Below are 15,639 nucleotides of genomic sequence, written 5' to 3' on the forward strand. Positions count from 1 at the left end.
TCAATAAGCAGAAGACAAGCTCTGAAGAGCCAGAACGGCGCGGCTTGAATTGTGGGTGTAAAGAGAAAACAGGCAGACAACAAGGCCCTGCCGGCGAAGGAGTTTCTGGGCTCGAGAGACAACGGCGTCAGTGACGCCGCCGTAGTGCGGCGGCCTCTTGGGCCCCTCGGAGAAGGCCCTGGAAGAAAGCTCAGCCTTCGCTGGCCCCAAATTCTGCTCTCTACCCATGAGACGGTTGGGGGTGCGCCAGGGCTGCCAGCAGCTGATGCTTACTTTAGAACTCAAGAAAGTTTTGGTTTTGTTCTATTCCGGTTTTAGGGCAAGACACCACTTCCAGAGTCAAGAGATGACTTTCTTTGAGGACAGAGATCCAAGGAAAACGTCCACACATCTCCCAACACACGTGGGTATCAACAGCGCTCTAGGAAGGCTCGGCGAGGGGGACGGGGCACGGGATGCTTTTATGACTTTGCTCAGACAACGTATCCCAAGGCCGTGGACCCACAAGACCATTCTCGCCACCTTTCAGACGTAGGAAACCACATTTCAAGAGAACCTCCCAGGCTGACAGATGCATGAAGACCTGGCCAAAGCAGCCGTGACAAGGGGCGGGAGGCCCCCGCGGGTCCGGGCTGCCGACAGGCAGCTCAGTGGAGAGGAAGCTCCCCGTGTATCGGAGAAGTCCCCAGTGACTCTGGATTAATCCGGACTCACAATAACACAGACTGACTTTGTTTTAATCCCTAGGGCTCCACTCCAAGCGTCAGAGTCTCAAATCCAGAACCACTGCACATTTGTACCATGGCACAGACTCAATCCTGATCAGAAAATCTTGACCTTCTTGTCAAGTCCTCCTAAAGAACGGGCAGCTGCAGGGGCAGCTCGGTGGCGCAGTGCATAGAGCACTGGGCTTGGAGTCAGGAGGACCCAAGTTCAAGGCCGACCGCAGACCAGACATCTGACACTTACTGGCTGTGTGATCCTGGGCAAATCATTTATCCCCAATAGCCTCAAAAAAAAAAGAAAAAAGAATGGGCAGCAGCATCATGTGAAGGGAGAATTCCTCCCTTCCCTGGAACGCTCCAGTGGCCGTGTGCTCTTAGCACCTGCCCAAGTATGCTGCCTCCAGACCCACAGGAGACACAGCCACTTCTCCAGCAGGGATCAAGAGCTCCATGGACGCAGAGTGCAAATGAGAAAGGACGCCGCTCCCTGAAAGCACGGCATGAAATGCATTCACTCTCAGGGTGAAACTGGTTTCCATGGGAACACATCTCTGAAATTATAATGTAAGTCAAAAGAAAATGCAGTTCAGTAAGTACCAACAACCTGGGATGCGTCCACTCCCGTCCAGAGACAAGGACTGCCCCGGCAGTCAGAGGGGCAGGGGACTCCCAGGGGAAGGATCTCCTTCTCCTTGGGCGCAGGTCAACACCCTCTCTGCAAGGTCCAATGACGCCCACCACCAGGACACGCCCAAGTCTCCTGGACTTCCAGGCTGGCTCTCAGCCACTACGCATTACACCGTCTGCCCGCCAGATAGAATCTCCTTAAGGACAAGGAGTATTTCTACCTTTCCCTGTATCCCCGCTGCCCAGCATGGTGCTTCGCACACAGTAAGTGCCTAATCAGTGCTGGCTGATGAGCCGACTTTTCTTATGCTGCCCCAAAGGTTCATGTGGGGTGAGGGCCAAGCAGGAAGGGAGGACCCTCAGAGAAACTAGCCACAATGTACTAGGGCTCGTATGTCAATAAATCAAGATTTAATAAGAGACAGGCACATGAGCTCGCACACACACACACACACACACACACACACACACACACACATACCCCCCTATAACATTGTACCTACTGCAATAATAAAGCTAAAGAGAACCAGAGAAATTGAGCAAACCGAAAGGGGAGCCCAGCGCCTCTTCCTCCCCCTCCCTTCCCAGCGGCCTGAAAGCAAACGGCACTTTTCAGGACAAACGGTGACACGATTCATAAAAGGGCACAACACAACACATCATCTTGAAGGTCAGAGCAGACCCCTCTGCTTAGCCCCAGAGTCCCCTGGGGGAGAAGTCTCCAAAGCCGTTCTCTTGCTCCCCCAGAGCAGGCAGCACAGCGGCCACATGAGGCAGCGAGTGCCCCACCACGGCTGGTCAACAAGCACAGGCTGGACAAACACCATCGGGGATGGCCGAGGGACGACAGCGGAGGTCCCCTCCAGGTCTCACATTCTGGGATTCTCAATAGGAAGAAAATCCCAGACATCAACACTGAGAGAGCCAAGAACGGGAAACAAAGGAGACGCCCCTCGACTGGGGAAGGCGGAACACGTGGGGGTCCACGAAGACAGAGAGGACGACTGCGATGACGCCAACGGGGGAAGACGTCCATGAACGGGACAGCGCCATGACGCAGCGTGCACAGTCACGGCACACCAAACAGGCCTGCGCTGACCCCGCCCCACCCCTCTGGGACAGACACACAGCCGCTGGCGTTGTCAAAGTTTGGGCAGACTGTACTGACTTTCCTTTCTCTTCTCCCACTTCTTTTTCTTTAAAAACATTTGTCACACAGGATGACTAAAGATACTGAGGAAGATTCTGGTAACATGAAAAAAAATCTTTTTTTTTTTTAATAAGATTCTATGACTGAAAATCACCCAGTACAATCCCCACATTCTATGTTGGGTCAATTTTTTGTATCAATTGGAATAACAGTGTACAAAAAGGAAACACTCAAACAACGTAAGAAGCAAACACACATAAAAATGGGGATTCTGAACCGTTTGCTGCCACGTCCCCTTCAGCCAAACATCTGAACTGGGGCCCCTGTTGGGGTTTCCATGCCCTTCTCATCCGGAGCCTGTGGGCATCACTGGTCAGGCACTCAGATGGGCCTGACCTATGACCTCACCCACGGAGGGAACTCCCAGTATGAAGATGCTCTTCACTCATACAGATCGGCACCTCACGATCTGAGCGGGAGAGGCCTTGAGCATCGAGGAAGGCCAGAGGATTGGCCCAGATTCACGTGGCTGGTAGCATGCACCCATCACGGCAGGACTCAATCCCACGGCATCCTCACCACAGGGCCAGGCCTCCAACCACTGCCCTCCTCCTCCTCCTCCTCCTCTATGTCACTGTGTCTCTCTGCTCTCTCCACGGCTGTCGTAACTAAAGGTGCAACAACCCCTCGCTCCCCTCATATCCCTAAGATAATCCAGCCATTGCATGTCCCCTCATCTGAGGGAGACTCGAATCCAGGCCTCCTGACGCCCAGGGCAAGGCTCTCCAGATGATACGTGGCCTGCAAGCGGGTGACCTGACACCAAAAAGCCCCACCCTTCGAGAGCTTTGGAAGAAACCATACAACTCCAAAGCCAGAATGTCCTCACCAAGCTTCTGGGAGCAGGGCTGCATACTCGTGCGGAGACGTGGTCTCTGGGAAATTGGAGAGGATAGCGAGGCGATGGGCCAGCAGCTCCGCGCCGTGGTACGTGAACAGGATGGCCAGGGCCTGGACGTTACTCTCCTGTACAAAGAGTGGGAGTTAAGTGCTGGCCGGGCTAAAGGGGGGAAGGGAGGGAGGGAAGAGGCCAAGGAGAGGGGGAGGGAGAGGAAGGGAGGGAAGGAGGGGAAGGAAAAGGAGGAAGAAGGAAGGGAGGGAAGGGAGAGAGGGAGGGAAGCTTGCTTTGCACGTGCTCACTGAGAGCCTTTCCTCACATTCACCCTAAGTGTGTGGAACCCCACAAGCTCAGAATAAACAGGATCTCTCTCCTTCCGGCTCATGAAGCCATCAAGCCAAATTTCAAACATTTTAGGATCAACAAACTAAAATGCTCAGTGGAGCATGTCTTGATTTTCTCATCTGTAAAATGGGAAGGCTAAAGCAGCCAGCTCACAGGATGGAGGTGAATCTGGAAAGCACGTCAGAAACCTGACATCATCACACGAACGGGAGTGGCTGTTAGTCCTGTGACTGTGACTGTGACGTCAGTCGCTTAGTAAACTTCCCAGTGTGGAGGATCCCTCTCCCAGGGCAGGTGGGCATGCTCAGAGACTTCTCCCCTTCAAGAGTCACCTGGGGCTCAGAGAGGGTGAGTGTCTGATCCAGGACCCCACAGCCCACCAGGGTCAGGCACGAGGACTTGAATTCAGGTCCCCCCTGCATCCAGGCCCATTCTCAGTCCCATCACCAAGCGGCCACCCATCCTTATCAGTATGTACTATTATTCAATCAGGAACATTTGCTGCACAGCCCAAAGTCGCACATGACGCGAATAAACAAAAAACAAATTACCCGGGCATAGGTTCTCGCTGAGAGAACAATATTCTGATTTCTGAACTTCTTAAAGAATTCAGCATCATATCTCTGCTCGGCTGCATGAGGCACTCCAAGGATTTCCTGAGGGGAAACAACGATTTAATGAAAAGTCTTTTAAATATGGCGACAGAAAATAAATATTAAAACCTCGGCACCTTGGCCTGCTAAGATAAATGAGCTCAGAACAACTCCCTTCCCTCTCGGCTCCTTTGTAAGAGAAGTGTTTGTGGCTGCCTTCCCACCTCGGTTTTCTCAAAAACGACTGACCGCCATTACAAAGCCTGGCCACCCAATCAACTAACGGGCAACTGAGAACGCCATCAATCAGAGCAGGTCAACCAAAAGTGACCACCAGGCAGGAACCTTTCCATCGTCCCACCTCCGTCCTGAGCATTTATTTACAGCCTTTGCCATCAACAAAGAGCCCAGCTAATGGAGGAAGAGGCCAGAGACAATGCCGGCTTCCCCCAGGCCCCACCAGGCAGGAATGGGCAAGCTCTGTGATTTCACCCCAGAAAATCCAGAGGCATCAAGGGAAATTCCCAAGTGAAATAAATATGGCACCCTCCCAAGGTGGTCGCTCCAAGCATGGCCCTGGCTTGGCGGGAGGCAACTGCCGGGTCTCTCCTTGGCCCCGAGGCTGTACCCCTGTTAGAAGGGAAGCTCCTGGCGGTCTCTGTCACTGGTGCCCGAGCCCCCATCGCAGTATGAGAGGCAGGGTTTCAGGGCAGCCGTGAAGAGGAGGGAGGAGCCTCCTGTCTGGCGCCAGGCAGCACAACCAGACCCAAAGGGCGGAGGCTACCAAGAGGCCCGCTTCGACCTGATGTCTGGAAGAACAAGGTGCCTGATGGTCAGCACGCCCAAGACTGGAAGGTGCAGCCCCAGAGCTAGCAGGCCCCCCCATCAGCGACGCTAGGAGGTCACGGAGGAGAGCAGCAGCAGGCCCCAGAGGCCACCCAGCCCTCACTTCACAATTCACAGATGAGGAAACTGAGTCCACCCAGGGACACTGGGTAACATGACCAGAGACGCACACATAGTAACGCTAGCGGGAATCAAGCCAGATCGTGGGCCCCATGCCCGTGCACCCGTGGGCTGGGTTTTTGAGTCTGACCATTCCGTGCTTTGTGCTGTATACCCACATCCTCAGCTTGGTTAAGGGATGTGAAGGGGTCCCCGAGCTCCTCTTTGCGCGCTGTCATATTTTCCAGAAACACTAGAGCCACAGCACGCGGGAGGCCCTGAATGTGTCAAGGATGAAGCCCCCCCCCCCCCCGCCTGCTCCAAGCTGACATAAGCTGTTATCTGCATCCCTGAGCTCCCCATGTGTCCTGGGGAGTGAAGACAGGCGCCAGCCAGTCTATACCGGCCAGCGTGCAGCCAGGCCCTTGCAGATAAGGACACCTCCACTCTTCACCCTCCCAAGGGAAAAGAACTCTACTTCGGCCTTGGCCTTGCCCCTCCCCTCCGGGAGGGTTTGGTCCCACCTTTCCTGGCCTTTCCCCCTCCTTGTCACACGCTTTTGGTGCAAACACCAGCGTCTCCTCCCTCCTGCCCTCCCAAATATGCCATCTTTGGTATGGATGGTGAAAGAGGTTCCTCAAAGTGGTCATTTCTCTGGGAATAAACCCAGTTTTCACCTAAGTTTTGTGAAGTTGACAAACCCTGGGAGGAGCCGGCAGATTCCAGCTGGGCCACACACGGAACCTTCCCGTCATTACAGGCAGACAGACAAGCAATCCAGGCAGGCTCTCCTCTGACCGTGGACCCAGATCTTTGACTTGAGAGGTAGGCAGAGAAGCGTTTCAGAGGGAGGCGAGAGTGCCACCGTCCTCTGGACTCTTCCAGCGTCTACAGGCCTATGTCCGGCCCCGGGGCCACACCTCAAGCTGGACAGTGTCACCAGGAAGACACCAGGCATGGGTAGGCCAGAGGAGACCATACTCGGGGCCAAGGGGAGAGCTTGTATGGATACGGGGCAGGACGTCCTCAAGGGGGGTCCCAGGGGGCAGAACCAGGAGCAGTGGACGGAAGTTAGGAAGTGGTCCATTCAGACCTGACATCAGGAGGCAACAGCTAATAAGGACAAGTGCTTTCCCAGCCCCGAGCAGGCGGTCTGGGGAGGGCCGGGCCCCCCTCCTCGCGGGTCTGTGGGCCCATGCCCCACGGCCACTTGTATGTGTGTTATGGAAGGAGCCTTCTTGTGCACGGCACCTCGTGTCCCTTCCAGCTCCCCAGCTCTGTGGGTCTGAGGGACACCAGGCTTGAATATACAGATCTGGGAGGGTCCCTGAAAGGTAACACGAGGTTACTGAGACAGGGTAGAGGAAAGAGGGAGGGCATGGGTTAGATCTGTGGGGTACATCCTCTGACAAGGGGGTGCGGCACGGGAGCAACGCAGTAAAGGAGACGCGCCGCACACCGTCAGGGAGGGAGGATGGAAGGAAACCAGGGGGCGGCAAACAGAGACAAAGGAGGGCAGAGACAAGGCAGGAAGCCTGGGAAGAGGCCATCTGATGAGGTAAATAAACAGGAGAGACAGAGGAGAGGAAGCAGGCGCATCCAGGGCACCAAGATGGAGGGATACGGGCTGAGAGGCCAGGCCTGGCTGAGGGCAGGGGAGACCTAGGGGACAGAAGGTAGCATGGACCTGGCGTGCAAGTGTGGGGCTGGCTCTGGTGAAAAGAAGGGACCCATCGCCATGAGAACAGGGGGCAACGTCAAGAAGTGGGAGATACAGCAGGGGGGAAGAAGACGTGGTCAGCAAAGAGGAGGCGCAGGAGGCGCAGAAGAGATGAGCATAACCGCAGAAAGCCGGAGAGGAAGCAGTGGGAGGGGGAGGAGGAGGAGGAGGCAGAGGCTGGGAGGACCCGGATGCTCTGGGAAGCATGGAAAGGCTCACGGCTACAGGTCTTTGTAGAGAATCGTGGATGAATGCAAAGGCAGGCCGACCCAGGAGGTCGGAAGTGGCCAGAGCCCAGGCCCACCCATCCCCTCGGTGGAACTCAAAAGCTTCCGTGGGGCCCAAAGGCTCCTGACGGTGGTGCTGCTGAGGGTCTCAGAGACCAGATGCTCCAGGGGCCTCACCTCGTACGTCGCCAGCCGGTCCAGGTAGGTCAATAGCTTCAGTCTGCACCGGCACAGCTCCTTCTGCTCCAACGTCAACCTGCAGCCAAAGGAAGCACGTCAGCCCCAGATCCCACAACTCCCTCAGTGGTAGACTCGAGATTCATTCTGCTCGGCCCCAAAACACACAACCAGAACCAAGGGGAGAGGCCACAGCCTTAGGAGGGAACGTCCTCCTTCCGCAGGAGGCGACGAGGGACCAAGGAATCACTGCCCCGCGCGCTGGCGGACAAGGCAGATGCCTCCTGAGGCCCCTCCCCGCTCCAGAGCGAGCAGGGGCTCCACCTGCAGACCTCGGCTCTACGGATCAGGCCGATTCCAGACGCTCTCCACCCCCAGCCCTGGTTCCCGATAGCCGGGGAGCTCCCAGAGGGCAGAGGCTGCCTTGGACCTCTTTCCGCGCTTAGCTCTGTGCCCACACTCAGCAGGCACTTAATAAACACTGACTGAGTGACGGATTCCAAATGCCAGGTTCAATGCCCTTTTCCCAGTCTGCATCTGCCCTCCAAGGCTCGGCCCACGGCCCCACACTCTCAGCCGCGCCAAGCTTTGATATACCCAACATCCAATCATCTTCCTTCCTCATCACCTCACTCCTGCTTCTCCAAGGTCGGACGTGGCCTTCCCTTGGAAACCCAACTCCTCACCCAAGAGTCCAAGGCTTTGGCCTCATCCCAGCCCCCCAGAACCTAGGCTGAGGCATGGGGGGAGGGCCTGGGAGGAGAAGCCGGTGCTCCGGGGCCCTTTCAAGTCACTCACAAACCATCCCTTGCACACTCTGGGAGGCCCCCAGAGCCTTGGTTTCCTCACCAGTGAAAAAGGGCCACTACTCCTTACATGAAGAAGGTCCCTATGGCTAGCTCCACTGTGGTCTCAGTGGAGATCGAAACCACTTCTTAGATTCAGCTCAACAGTGCCTGAGGCATCATCCAGTCTAACCCCAAGTTCAGATTTGAAGGAAATGAGATACCAAGAAGTCCTAAGCCAGGCTTCCATAGGCGCCCACCTACTGACCAGCAGAGCTGGACCAGACCCTCGTTCTCCCAACGGATGCCCACGGCAAAGCCACCACAACCAACCAAGCCCAGGGCCAGCGCGTCCGGAAACACTGCTTAAGCAAGCCGGCAGTCAGCGCGCACAGCTTACTGTGAAAAGTTGACTAGCTGCAGGAGCTCTGTTCTCCTCTTGGGCCCTCTCTCCTCTGTGTTTTCAACATCTTCAGCAGGTGACAAAAGATCCTCATAAGGTACCTCAGCAATGTCGACCCCCCCAGGCAAGATAAATCTAGAAGGAAGACGGAAAAACCAAATCAAGGTTGATTGAAAAGAGATTCCTCTTTAAAAATTAATTTACTCAATACCAGTTTTTACACTCTTCTGTATTTTATTATTACAACTGATTTTTCAGAAAAACTGTAACAATAAATTCATTATTGGAAGATCAGCTTTGCTTTTGGAATAAGCCTTACTGATCCACACAAAGTCTCACTGAAACCTCTCCAAAGCCATCCATCTTCCTCATAGCAGGAAATCAGCAGCCTCATAGAACCGGGGAAAGGGCCACTTTTCCCAAGTGCAGGTACCCTAGTACGTGCACGCACAGGGCAGGGAGCCAGGGACAGAGCGTCAGGGGCAGCTCCTACGAGGTCTTACAAAGGAAGGGCTTCAGTCTAGTGTGAATGAGCGAATCGTGAGTTGGCTCCAGGCCAATCTGTCCGTCCCAGGCAGAGTATGCTGCAGTGAGCAGAGACCCAGAGGATTACCCAGAACAAGGCCCTCACATTACAGAGGAGGACACTGAGGCACAGGGAGGGGAAACCATTTACATCAAATCACACATCAAAGAAATGACAGAACCAGGACCAAACCCAGGTCTCCCAAAGCCTGGGTCGGGCGGCCGAGTCTCCTTTCACGCACAGACATGAACGTTAACAAACAGTATCTGAGCTGGTGTTTGCATTAACAGAAAGAACAGCGGCTGGTGGAGTGACAAAGATGTGAGATTAGAGGAAGGAAGAAAACCGGGGTTTAATTCAAGCGTCTGACACTCGCCACGCCTGGCAAAGGAATCGGGTCTCTAGTGCCTCAGTCTCCTCACATGTAAAAGGAGGACAAAGATGCCTTGGCGACCTGCCTCCCAGGGCCACGGGAAGACAATGTGCAGACAGCGTCGTGCAAACCTTAACGCCCAGATAAAGTCATCTGCTATTGGTCAGTCAGGGCACCCCCCTGCAGAGGCGACTGCTCAGCACAAGGGGCCCCTGACAAGGCTGGGCCCCTACGTACACCGGGGAGAAGCCCCAGGAGCCCCTGATATGCCTGCGCCTCCTCTACAAACCCGGCCAGCGAACATCCCGCACACACACCTGCCGTCGTCCTCTCCTTTCCCGATGGCCAGAAGGGCCTCCAGGTCTGTGCCCTTCAAGCCATACTGAAGTAACTCCTTCGCTGCCTCGACATTCTCGGGGACTCTTTCCAAGCATTCATGAAGAACCCAAGCGCGCTTCTTAATCTTACTCTGGGAACAAAGCACAGACACAGAGATGACGAGAAGGCCACGGCAATGCGTGGCTGACTGAGAGCCAGACGCTGCCCTCCCCCAGAGGGTGACCCTGCGGTCAGGGTCCTTTTGGACGTCTCCAAAGATCCTTCCCAAGAAGCCTGAGCCCAGGCTACCGCGCGTGCGGAGGCCACGTCCCTCTGCCGACCCAGAGCAGGAGTACGTGGCAGAAACGGCGAGGACACCGTTAGGACGGCTCCTACACACTCTTCCTGAAACAGAGGAAGACGCGGCTGATCTCTATGAGGCATGCGGAGGACAGCTCTTACACACGATGGCAGCCCATGCCAGAGTCATCGGCTCCATGACCACAGGTGCCCGCAAGGTTCACAAACATGCTACCAGGTCGGGATGACGCTCTGAACACACATAAAAGCTTCTAGGCGGCGCGAAGTCTGCAGGAAGCCAAACAGCAGTCTGTCTCCAGGACACTGTCCCGATATAACCAACATTTCTCTCTCCCACAGACATGCTCACCCCCATGCAGGCGGCCCAATCACCGAGTCGCCTGCTTCCGTTACGCTCTTCCTCCACTCGGCTGCCCAGTCCTCCCCGTGCTCTCTCTGAACTGTCCCCAGCCTGACTCAGGAACATCCGGCCTCCCCCTGGATCATAGGAAGGGTCTCCACCTTGTCGTCTCACCTCCAGGCTCCTCTCCTGCCCCAGCCCTCATCCACGCAGCCAAGACTGCCAGAAGCACTTTCCTAAGTGCTCAAAAACCGCAGCTCATCGGATGGGTCCTCAAAGCTCTCCAGAATCTGGCTCAACTCGCCTCCGGCAGCTTATTTGCACCCTTTCCTCTGTACTCCCCAACCCAGAGCCCAGACACAGCCAGAAGCCAATCAGTCCCCAGCAGGCCTGACTCCTGCCACATTCTTCACCAGCAGGTCGAGGCTTCGGGCCGACTCGATTCCATCAGTTAAGTCCCAAGTATGCGCAGAGCACGCGCTCAGGCCGAGAAAGGTCAGGATTTCGCCCAGATTTGATCCCTGCTTAGCACTGGTCCACAGGCCCTTCTGCCCCTCCTGTGGATAAGCAAGCACCTGGTGCTTCACACCCGGCCCTGAGCACGTCTACAGGTAGGGCTGGGTGGTAATGTTCATGTTTTCTGTCCTCTCTTGCCAGGAAGTTTGTGAACCCCAAAGGACAGGGGCTCTGGCACAGGCTTCTCTATCTATAGTTGTGCGTTCCATAGCCTGACCGCCAGGAGCATGACCCAAGCCACCAGAGTCCCCAGAGAACACCCTTTAACGTGGCCCCACTGGCTGCCACTTATCTGCCAGTGCTCAATTAATGCTTAACAACATGACCGAGGAGAGAGAATGAATTCGGTGAGACCACCTCCTTTTAAAATGGTCACTTTTTCTGCCTTTTCACTTATACAGTCTCTTCCCTCCCTCATTTAAAAAAAAAATTACCTTTTTTGTCTTGTTAAAGAACAAATATGTAAGAACGATCAGAATATAAAATTACGTCAGAGCCAAAAAGAGTCTTAGACATCTTCTAGTCCAGGGGTTCTCAGCTTGAAGATCCTGAATTTTGCTTGAAACATTTTGTTAACTGTATTTTAATATAACTGTTTCCTTTGTAATCCTGTGGTTTTTTTTTTTTATTTTATTCATTTAAAAACATTATTATGAGACAGGACTGATAAATCCCACCAGGCTGCCCAAGGGTTCCAAGATACAAAAAAGCTTAAGAATTCCTGATCCACATATTAACAACAAGAACAAAATCATATAACTATGCAAAAAGAAAAGAAATTTTTGAGAAGATAGACCCCATTCCTATTAAAAACCCTGGAAAGCATAGGAAGAAATGCTTCTTTCCTTAATATGGTAGGTAGTTTGTATCCAAAGCCAAAAGCCAGTATTAACTGTAATGGCAATAAACTAGAGGCCTTTCCAATTAGATCGGGATAAAGCAAGGATGTCCATTATCATCATTACTATTTGATACAGCATAGAAATGTTAGCTAAAGTGATAAGACAAAAAAAAGCTAAGGGAATAAGCATAGACAAAGAGGAAAAAAATCACTTTTTGCAGATGATATGATGGTTTAGATAACTCTCAAGAGTTAACCAAAAAAATTAATTGAAATAATCAACAACTTCAGCAAAACTGTGGAATGAAAAACAAACCCACATAAATCATCAGCATTTTGGCTTATTAGCAACAAAACACAGAAGGAAGAAAAAGAGAAATCCCATTTAAAATAAATAAAGAATACATAAAACACTTGGAATCTACCTACCGAGACATATGCAGGAGCTATACATGTACAACTATAAAATACTCTTTACACAAATAAGACAGATCTAAACAGTTGGAGAAATACTTCCTGCTCATGAATAAAGCAAGACAACAAAATAAAAATGAAAACACTATCTAAATTAACTTACTTATTCAAGGCCATACCAAACAAACTACCAAAGGATTCCTTTTTCACATCTAGAAAAACAAACAACGAAATGGTCAAAAATCTCAAGGAAACTAATGAAAAAAAGTAGAAAGGAAGGAGATCTAGAAGTACAAAATCTCAAATTATACTAAAATGCAGTAATCATTGAAATAATTTTATACTAGTTAAGAAATAAAGAGAGCTATGAGCGCAACAGATTACACAAAATATAAAAGCAAATAAACACAGGAACCTGTTTGTCAAACCCAAAGATCGCAGCTACTGAGAAAGAATTCACCATTCAACAAAAATCACTGGGAAAACTGGAAAACAGTCTGGCAGAAACTGAGTATAGACCAACATCTCACACCATATATAAATATAAATTCCAAATGAGTACATAAAGGATAGCATTATAAGCAGATTAGAGAAGCAAAGAATAAACCAATTGTCAAATACATGGATGGAAGAGTTCATGACCAAATAGGGGATATGAAGGTTCACAGGACATAAAACTGAAAATTGTCATTACATAAAAGTACAACATTTTGTGCACAAACAAAATCAATGCAGTTAAAATTAGAAGAGAAACAAATAAATGGGCAAAAAAAATCTTTGTTTCTCTGGTAATGTCTCATCTCTAAGATAGATAGATAGACAGATAGATGGATGGATGAATGGATGGATAGATGGATAGATAGATAGACAGATAGATATGGAACTGATTAAAATTTACAAGAATAAGTATACCCCAATTTGTGAACGCTTAAAGGATATAAACAGTATGTGTTAAAGGAAGAAATAAAATCTATCAATAGCTGTATGAAAAAAATTTTCCAAATCATTAACAATTAGAGAAACAAAAATTAAAACAACTCACACCCATCAGATTGGCAAAGTTCACAAAAAGGAAAATAACAAATGCAGGAGGGTGTGTGGGAAAATAGGTACATGAATGCACTACTGGTAGAGTCGTGAACTGGTCCAGCCATTATGAATAGTGTATGACCTTTGACAAAGCAATACCTCTCTGAGGTCTATACTCCAATCAAAGAAAAAGAAAACAGGTCCATATGCACAAAAATATTTATATCCGTTTGTTCTGTGGCAAAGACTGAAAACTAAGGGAGTGTCCATCAACTGAGGAGTGCTGAAGATACTACGGTATAAAAATGTGATGGAATACTGGTGTCCTATAAAAAATAATGCCAGAAGAGGGCTCCAGAAGAACCCACCAAGACCTGAACGAAGGAGTGTTGGGAAATGAGCGGAGCCAGGAGAAGTGCGTAAACAATAACAACACTGAAAACTCTCACTAGTGCAATGACTGACCATGACGAAAGATGCTGCCCACCTCGTGAAAGAGAGGGCACAGCCTCTAGGGGCAGACAGAGACACAGTCGGCCAACAGGGGAAGGCGTCTGGTTTGACCATGCACGTCACACAAAAGGCTTTCTTCCTTTCTTTTTCAAGAGAGGAAGGTACACAGGTGGATTTTCTGCTCATTGAAAAACCTATAATTTAATTTAAAAAAAAAAACCCTGATCTACTCCAACCCCCTCATTTTACACAGATGAAGAAAATGCGGTCCAGAGAGGCGGTGATGAACCCAAGGTCACCATGCAAGTCAGTGGCTGAGCCAGGAGGACTCAGTCTCATGGGGCCCAGACTTATGGTCTTTCCTCTCCATCAGCCTACAAAGCTCTCAAATGGAGTAATTAAAAAAGATCATCTTGGAATTTTGTCGTAGCACTGAATTGATGAAAATGATATACAGGTTTTCGCTACCTATAACTATTCATTCCAGCTTTTTAATCACAGAATAAAACATAAGCAAAACAGCCCTGTCCTCAATGGAACAGGCATCAGGACAGTATGTCAGACAAGGTGTGATCTTCCTTCTACAGTGCTGGGGGGGCAGAAAAAGGGATGCTGCCTCTGCCCCCCTACACAGGCACACACACGTGCACACAAGCACATACACACACGCGCACATAAGCGCATGCACACACATACACACACGCACACAAGCACATACATTTGCAGGTGCATACACAAACACACATGCACACGTGCACACAAGCACATGCACACATAGACACATGTGCGCGCGCACACACACACACACACACACACACATGCACCCCCATTAGCAAACACCTGTTAGAATGGCTCAGGATACCTCACTTACCAAGTAGTCCTGAATGGAAGCAATGTTGACAGCAGACTTCCTCCACTGCCTCTGATAGACGAGGTCAGTGTCCAGCCCGTAGGTCTGAGCCAGAGACAAGGCTTCGTGGTATTCTTCATTCTCAATCTTAAAGCAGAAAATGCACATGAGCCCACATTAGTCCTTGAGTTGACCAAGGTCACTGAGAAAATGGTGCCCGGGCCTCTCCCTCTCCCCTTGTGTGATCTACACTTGTGGCCTTCAGAGCCCCACTGGCCACAGCAGCAAGGGGGAACAGGCACAAGGAGCTGGCAAAGGAAGTCACCGAGCGCCCAAGACAACTCCCTGGGTGCTACCTACACCTAAGCTCCTAAAGGGAAGACGAGGAACCTACAGCCAAGTGAAGAAGTAAAAAGACGCAGCGGGGGGCAGGGCCAGAAGCAGGAGAGGAGAATGGGAGCCTGACTCCTCGGCACTCACAAGAGCCACAGGCCAGGACGGGGACTGGACCTGGGGCTTCCTGAGTGTGGACACCTCTCTCTCTGCCAGGGTGGGGCAGCACCTTCTCTGCAAGGAAAGGTGAAGTCCTGCTCCCAGGGCCACCCGACCAAGATATGTCTGAGATCCCGCTAGAACTCAGGCCCTCTTGGCATGAAGGCTCTTTACAGCACACAAGACCCCTCCTGGCTGACCCGACCAGGGGCTACTTCATGAACCAAAGGTAACAGGGGAAGGGAGGAAGAGGAACGTGACAGGTGAGGACCCCCCAGCATTCCAGTGTTCCATTCCACTTTCAGGAAGGTCCTCAGGGGCCAGCAGCGGCCCTCTCCCCATCCCCAAGGGCCCTGCAGATGTGGACGCTCCTTTCGATAAGCTCTCCTAAGTCAAATGTGCCACAGCCTGAAGCCAGAAGCGTGCCTTCCCCAGGGCCCCCAGGACCCCCAGGAACCCCAGGACCGGGCCAGCCTCCCCCAGGGCCCCCAGGACCCTCAGGGCCAGGCCCGCCTCCCCCAGGGCCCCCAGGAACCCCAGGGCCGGGCCAGCCTCCCCCAGGGCCCCCAGG

At 51.9% G+C, this 15,639-nt stretch overlaps 1 protein-coding gene across 2 annotated transcripts in view; it reads right to left on the bottom strand.

Annotated features, from left to right (window-relative positions):
• The window catches only part of NBAS (neuroblastoma amplified sequence), a 267,157-nt gene that overhangs the window by 201,842 nt on the left and 49,676 nt on the right, over positions 1 to 15,639 (bottom strand). For both annotated transcript variants that reach the window (XM_027855628.1, XM_027855629.1), the window contains 6 exons: positions 14,598 to 14,723; positions 9,812 to 9,963; positions 8,593 to 8,730; positions 7,408 to 7,486; positions 4,297 to 4,401; positions 3,392 to 3,528 (listed from right to left, as the gene is read on the bottom strand). In XM_027855628.1, coding sequence (XP_027711429.1) covers positions 3,392 to 3,528; positions 4,297 to 4,401; positions 7,408 to 7,486; positions 8,593 to 8,730; positions 9,812 to 9,963; positions 14,598 to 14,723 — 737 coding nt within the window. The remainder of the gene's footprint in view (positions 1 to 3,391; positions 3,529 to 4,296; positions 4,402 to 7,407; positions 7,487 to 8,592; positions 8,731 to 9,811; positions 9,964 to 14,597; positions 14,724 to 15,639) is intronic.

Source organism: Vombatus ursinus, unplaced genomic scaffold (genome assembly GCF_900497805.2).
Source record: "Vombatus ursinus unplaced genomic scaffold, bare-nosed wombat genome assembly UNPS02010980.1, whole genome shotgun sequence".
Classification (NCBI taxonomy): domain Eukaryota; kingdom Metazoa; phylum Chordata; class Mammalia; order Diprotodontia; family Vombatidae; genus Vombatus; species Vombatus ursinus.